General features: G+C 44.0%; 1 protein-coding gene across 1 annotated transcript in view; it reads left to right on the top strand.

Annotated features, from left to right (window-relative positions):
- Nucleotides 1-855: 855 nt before the first annotated feature.
- The window catches only part of LOC130865093 (E3 ubiquitin-protein ligase HERC2-like), a 136155-nt gene continuing 129539 nt past the window's right edge, over nucleotides 856-7471 (top strand). The window contains 2 exon segments of the mRNA XM_057755970.1: nucleotides 856-1010; nucleotides 1541-1633. Of these exon segments, the coding sequence (XP_057611953.1) occupies nucleotides 1562-1633 (72 nt within the window). The 5' untranslated portion in view covers nucleotides 856-1010; nucleotides 1541-1561.

Here is a 7471-nt window from a genome sequence, read left to right as displayed (position 1 = left end):
TGATGGGGGAGGCTCAGGTACACTTTTTCCCTCTGTAGGGCTGTAGCGTGCAAGAACCCTTGCCTCAGGCTGGAGAGATGGCTCAGAGGTTAAGAGCATTGCCTGCTCTTCCAAAGGTCCTGAATTCAATTCCCAGCAACCACATGGTGGCTCACAACCATCTGTAATGGGGTCTGGTGCCCTCTTCTGGCCTGCAGGCATTCACACAGACAGAATATTGTATACATAATAAATAAATAAATACACATATTTTTAAAAAGAACCCTTGCCTCTCTGCACAGAAACCCAGCCTAGTCTAGCCTAGCCCTCAGCCCCAGGTAAGACACCATTTCTCAGAAGTCAAGAGCATTTCTTTTTTTTTTTTTTTTAAATAGCACATGGGAATAGGTTTACATTGTTTGCAAAGAAATTCTATTTTTTTTTTTTTTTTTAGGAAGAGCAATTATTTATTCATTTATTTTTTAATTTTATTTATTTCTTTTTTAAATAACATTTCCGCCTCCTCCCCGTTTCCTATTTCTCTCCCCCCTCCTCCCACATATTGCCCCAATAGCTTTTTCTTAAATTTTGTCCCCTGCCCAGAGGCTCGAATTCCGAAATGCAGCCCACAGAGCCTCTCGGGTGTAGTCGCCTTGGAGACGGTCAACTCCTTTCGGGTCCGTAGTAGAAAGGGGAGGGTGCGAGCCAGCGTGCGCGCGCAGGAGTCCCGCCTCCCGGCGTCTGCGGTTGGCTGTCGCTCAGCGAAGGAAGCGGAAGTGGAGGGGAGGGAGGGGCGGGCCGGGCTCCGCCGCGAGCCCATTGGCCGCGGCCGTCCCGTCGCCTCGCGCTATTGGCCGGGCGCCGTCGTGCGTCAGCCTGCGCTTCGGGCCGCAGACCGGATCGCTGGCTCGCTAGCGTCGGCCGGTTCCCGCAGGGAGGGTTCCCGCAGCCGGCTGGCGGAGCGGGCGGCGCCGCGTCTGGCCGAGCGCGGGCCGGAGCAGGGCGGAGCGGCCGACGACGGGCGGCGCCAGGTCTGGGAGATCCGGGCGAGCGGGGCCCGGGAGCGCGGCGGGCGGAAGGCGGGCGTTGGCGCGAACGACAGGGCCTGTGCGCTTTGGGGGGCCGCGACTGGTCCGGCTCTGCCTTGAGTGGTCAGGCGATGGTTGTAGATCTCTCTGCAGATGGGACTTTTGTTTATTCTCCACACCCGTGACTGCTGTAGTTAAAGCGGCTGATGCACCGTGGTATCATCGGTCGTGGCCGTGAGGCTTCCTGGCGTGTGTGTGAGCGCCCCTTTGGGATTTAAGGAATGGGGTGACATTGTGCGGTGGTCGCCTGTGACCACTCCAGGGCTGGCGACTCCACCTCTAATGGAAGGGCTTCCTCCTCCGGTTCTTGGTCCAGCTTTCCCTCTCGAGCTCTTGTCCCCCGCCCCCCCCCCCCCCCCCCCAGCTCTCCTTTCCCCCTTTTTACCTTCTCTGTTTGCCGCGTTAAACTGCAGAACGGTGTGAGTAACCGTTTCATAAGCTATGGGTCTCCAACGTTTCTGTTTGACTTGCAGGCCCGACCACCGGGAGGAAACATGCCTTCTGAGTCCTTCTGTTTGGCTGCCCAGTCTCGACTTAATTCCAAATGGCTGAAGACAGATATCCAGGTGGGGTTGGCGTGTTGTGGTGTTCTTTGTGTGTCCCCGTCTCTATAAAGTTTCTGGTTAAGTAGAACATGTGAGTGGCTAGCAACTAGATGTTGTCTGAGGAGGGTTATTTCTCATAACTTACAGTGTAACGTTCATTATGACTGTTGAGGTAGATGGATCTGGTCTGAGGAGGGTTATTTCTTAAAACTTACGATGTAACGTTTATTATGACTGTTGAGGTAGATGCTATGTGGTTGTGTTTTAATTAAAATCATTTGTAAGTGCAAGAAACTTGTGAGCTAGTTATGCAATTTTTCAATTTTTATCGGGAGTCTTTTTTTTCTTAAGATAGGGTTTCATATTCCCAGGCTGGCCTTGAACTCTCCATGTAGGTGAGGATGACCTGAAATCCAATCCTTTTGCCTCCACCTCTGGACTGATAGCGTTTCAGGCATGTGCCACCTTGTTGGGTTTCTGTGGTGCAGTCAGGCAAGAGCTTGACCAGCTGAATGCCATCCCAGCTCTTGCCAACACTCTTAGTCAAGGCGTGGCTGTTGTCAGTTTGTTTTTTCCTCTCTTATTTTTAGACAGGGTCTTTCTATGCACCTCACCGTGGCTGGCTGGCCCCTGCCTCCTGAGTGCTGGGATTAAAGGCATGTGCCACCTTGCCCACCAGTGTTTGTTTCTTCCCGATACTTTTGAGAAGATTGTTAGCTGTGTGGGGAAGCAGTGAAGTGATGTGTAGTAAGTTATCATTTTCTGCGATTTTGTGTTTCTGCTTCTGGAGAGATGAAAGTTTGGTTGAGCTATTGGTTTTACATAGATTACAGCTGTAATGAAGAGGAATGTTCAGATTTTTGCACCAGGAATATGAGAAGCAGAATGCTGGCCTGTGTCTGTAATGTTTAGTAAAGGAATTACAAGTGTCAGGAGATTATGAGAGAAATGATCACAGTAAGAATTGTGAGGCTGATTATGAGCTACTTGCTGTTTATACATAGTGTAGAGGGGTACTTTTGGACCTCCGTTACCACAGACATGAAAAAGTGTCTGAGTTGTATCTGTTGTCTGTGTCCTTTCCTTTTCGGGGGCTAACCACATTAAATATTTGTCAGACAACTCATTTTTATAACAGTCTTGCTTAGAGTTGATTATGTAGCATTCATGACTGTAAGGTAGTGTGAGCAGCCTTTGATCATGGAGTTTTGTAATCAAGTTTATTGCCTCTTTTTGATTTCCTAGTCCCTTCAAACACTGAGTGTCAGTAGATAAGAGGTGTTGAGGACTATTGTAGGTGACTGTTGCAGATGACAGGTGTGTTGAGGACTGTTGTAGATGACTGATGTAGATGATAGGTGTGTTGAGGACTGTTGCAGATGACAAGTGTGTTGAGGACTGTTGTAGATGACTGATGTAGATGACAGGTGTATTGAGGACTGTTGAGGATGACTGATGTAGATGACAGGTGTGTTGAGGACTGTTGTAGATGACTGATGTAGATGACAGGTGTGTTGAGAACTATTGTAGGTGACTGTTGCAGATGACAGGTGTGTTGAGGACTCTTGTACATAACTGTTGCAGGTGACAGATGTATTGAAGACTGTTGTACATGACTGTTGCAGGTGACAGGAGTTTTGAGGACTGTTGCAGGTGACAGGAGTGTTGAGGACTGTTGCAGATGACAGGTGTGTTGAGGACTGTTGTAGATGACTGTTGCAGATGACAGATGTGTTGAGGACTGTTGTAGATGACTGATGTAGATGACACGTGTGTTGAGGACTGTTGTAGATGACTGTTGCAGATGACAGGTGTGTTGAGGACTGTTGTACATGACTGTTGCAGATGACCGGTGTGTTATTCATGGTGTGAAGATAGATAGGATTGAGCTAAGGAGACTTAAGTGGTTTGTTACTTACCCTTTGTTTGTTGTTTAAATACCTCTTTTTTGTTTAACTATTTGTGTCTGCTTTCATTTGTCTTTTATAAGCAGGTTAGATAGGTGAGAAATAAGTGATTTCTTATTATGAAATATTGAGAGTCAGACAAACTTTAAAAAACTTTTAAATTTTATTTTCTCCTGTGTGTATATGACAGGTGTCATTGTGCTCATGTGCAAGGGTACACATGTGCCACCCACATGTGTAGAGGTTAGAGGACAACCTCTGTTGGTCCTGAACGTCCATGTTGTTTGAGGCAGGGTCACTCTCATTTGCTACTCTGTGTGGTCCAGGCCAGCTGGCCCATGTGCTTCCACAGAAATTCTCTCTGCCTCCTGTCTTCCTGTAGTATTGGATACTGAGATTACACACATGCTCTGCTGAGCTTGGCTTTTTATATGAGTTCTACAGACCTAAACTCAGGTTGTCAGGCTTCTTAACAATTGCTTTTTCTTGCTCAACCAACTCCCCACCCCAAGACAAATTTGCTTTTTGTGATTGGTATACTTTGAGACAGTTATTGAGGTCAAGAAATGTTTTAAGGGCTGGGGGTTTATAGCTCCGTGGTAGAGTGGATTCCCAGTGTGTTCAAAGCCCTGGTTTAGATTGTTATTAATGCAGAAAAACCAAAACCTGAAACCATACCCAAAAAACCCACATCAAACAAAAACAGAGAATCTACTCCCTTTACCTAATGGGGTTGTGTTTCCCGCCTTAGTAATCAAACTGAATAACTGCCAAATGTGAGTTTAGTATTTTGATTCAAAACTAGCTTAATAATGCACTGATTGTCTCTGAAGAGTCAAATATATATAAAATGAAGCACTAGTCATTCTTAGAGAACATATCACTTTATTTATTCAGTGGCATACTAGTATTTGACCCTTCTTAGACATTAAAAAAAATTTTTTTTTAAAGTCTTCCCATGTCTCCCAAGAACAAGTGACTAGTTTTGGTTACATGTCAGAGGGAAATGTGTTTGGTGATACAGATATGTAAATGGCTTGTGCACTTTCTCTATCATTGCTTACTAAATATGAGGGATGCAGACTGAGCAGTGGTGGCACACACCTTTAATCCTAGTACTTGGCGGGGGCGGGGCAGAGACAGGTGGATCTTTGCGTTCGAGGTTAGCCTGGTCTACAGAGCTCCTGGACAGCCAGAGCTACACAAAGAAACTCTGTTTTGAAGAAAAGAAATATAAGGAATAAGAACAATAATAATTGTTCTTCTCTAAGGCTTAGACCCAGTGTCCCTTTTTGGGATCCTGGCAAACCCACATTGCACATACTCATCTTACGCTGGCCGACTTTGCCTTTTATGAGGGAGGTGGAGTATGTGTTGTCTTCCCGGACTGGGAATTTCCTTATTTCCTCTTAGGCTTTTGTATTGACATACAGTTAATAAATAGTATTTGTGAAAGATATACATATGTATTTATACGTGTAAATTTTAGCCAGTTCATTTTTATAAGCTTATTTTATTTGAAATACCCACCCAAGAAATGTTAATAACTTTAGAAAGGAAATGTTTTTGAAGTATGAAAAATTTAACATGTGTATAATAAACATAGAATCTTGGCATAGATACATTATTTTGGATATTACAACCAGTAGTTTTTAATATAAGTGTCCATTATAGGCCAAGAACCCATCTGACTTTCACACACACACACACACACACACACACACACATACACACATACACACACACACACACACATAGCATTGTGGGCTGGGGAAGTGGCTCAGAAAAGTCAGAGAAGAGCTTGCTGGGCAATTGTGAGGACCCAGCTCTGATTTCCACCACACACGGTGGCTGTGATGACCCTTTTGTCATCTTAGTGCTAAAAGGCCAAGGCAGAGTTCCCAAGACAAGCTCAGTAACTGGACTAGCAGAATGACAGGCGCTGGGTTCAAGGGAGGCTTTCTGTGTCAGGAAACAGGGATCGCTGATCTCAGCTTCTGGCCTCCAGACACATTTGTATGTGCATTTGCACACATCAGTCCACCCATGCATGCATATACATGCCCAGAAACTCTCCACACTTGAATGTTTAGCACTCCTAATTTTTATGTAGATTTATTGGGGCATTTAGTGTTCATTACTCTCGAAAAGACAATATAATAAAAGGGTGAAATGTATGACCTTATTCCTGTTTATCTGAGCTGGTTATAGTTTTTCAGTGAGCCAAAAAGAAAATTACTTACAGGACATAGTAGTACGTTATACTTTCAGACTTTTGTTTCTTAAAACTTTTTTATTCTGTCACTCTTGATGGAAGACTAAGGGTATGTCTTTGAGCATGAGACCAGATAGAAATTTTTGCTCTTTCTTACATAAGCTACTTACATTTTCTATTTAAGGATTCTTTGAAATGGCACATGAAATTGGATATGCCTGAAGCACTTTTTTTAACCTTTTCATTTTGAAAATAGTGATAGACTCAGAAAGTTGCCAACAACATAGTAAGATCAGTGTGTTCCCTTTAACCAGATGCTCCCAGTGTTATATTTTGTTTCAGTGTGGTATACTATCAAAATCAGTAGTTTGCATCCTTCCCGTTCATATGCACAGTTCTGTGCCCTTCTGCCTTAGTGTCAGTTCATGGAGCTGTCACCACCCGAGTGGTGTTCTTGGTGCTACCCCTCTGTGTCACTTCCCTCACAATCTGAGCTCCAGCACTGAGAATCAATCTGGTCTATCAAGTTATCTTTAGATTATCGTATGGTGCGTGGTTTTTCTGAGGTCAGCTTTGTTAACTTAGCATAATGCCTTTAGAGTTTTTGTGTTAACCAGTAGTTAAATTCTGGATCACTTATTTATCTGTATTTGGCACATAGTCATCAATTCAAAATGATTAAGCTCAAAAGTGCACTTAAGAATTGAAGGTTGACTATGAATACTGTCATATTATGCTTAGACATGTCAGTAGATCCAAAGGTGTATGCACATGGGCATCTGATGAGTGCTGTTCCTAGGTTGTGACTAACTGGCTGGTTGCTGATATGCTGACATAAAAGAGTGTGGTGAATGTAGGGAATCTGATGTCTTTGGGATTCTCTTTCCCTTTATCTAAGTATAATCGCCTCAATAGAATAGTATTGTTAATAGACTTCCATAATGAAAGTTAGGGTTTGCTGTTTTTGTGTATGACATTTTGTTGGGTTTGAAGCATTGTGCAGAGTTATTGACTTGGGTGTTCCTATGCTGTTATTAAAAAGAATCTTCAAATACAAACTTGGTTCTGCTGTTCCAGTTTAAGGAACACACGCAAAAGACAGGGCTTCACTATCTGGCTCTTAGACCTCACACATCCACAGAGGAGTGCATCCTCTCTCTCTGCAGGACCAAGACTTGACATTCACAGCCTCCACAGAGGAGTGCATCCTCTCTCTCTGCGGGACCTAGATGTCACACTGCACACATCTACAGGGGAGTGCATCCTCTCACACACAGAACCTAGACTTCACACTCACAACTTCCACAGAGGAGTGCATCCTCTCACTGTGAAACCTAGACTTCACACTGCACACATCCACACAGGAGTGTATCCTCTCTCTCACACAGGACCTAGACTTCACACTGCACACATCCACACAGGAGTGCATCCTCTCTCTCACACAGGACCTAGACTTCACACTGCACACATCCACACAGGAGTGCATCCTTTCTCTCTGCAGGACCTAGATGCAAACTTGTGCTCCTCTCTCCTGCAGTGAGTTCCTATTAACTACCTCCAAATTCTTCAGTTTTATGCAGTGTAAAGTAGTTGATAGTGATTTGCTATAATAACTTTTATAGATAGTGTGGCTTTTTATTGATGCTTTTGATTATATGCACTTTGTAGATCTTGTTAGTCATTTTTAAATTAAACATATTTCTATTTTTATGTGTGTGTCCTAGTGAGCTTATGCCA

Source organism: Chionomys nivalis, chromosome 23 (genome assembly GCF_950005125.1).
Source record: "Chionomys nivalis chromosome 23, mChiNiv1.1, whole genome shotgun sequence".
Taxonomy (NCBI): Eukaryota; Metazoa; Chordata; class Mammalia; order Rodentia; family Cricetidae; genus Chionomys; species Chionomys nivalis.
This window is presented reverse-complemented; position numbering and strand designations above follow the sequence as displayed.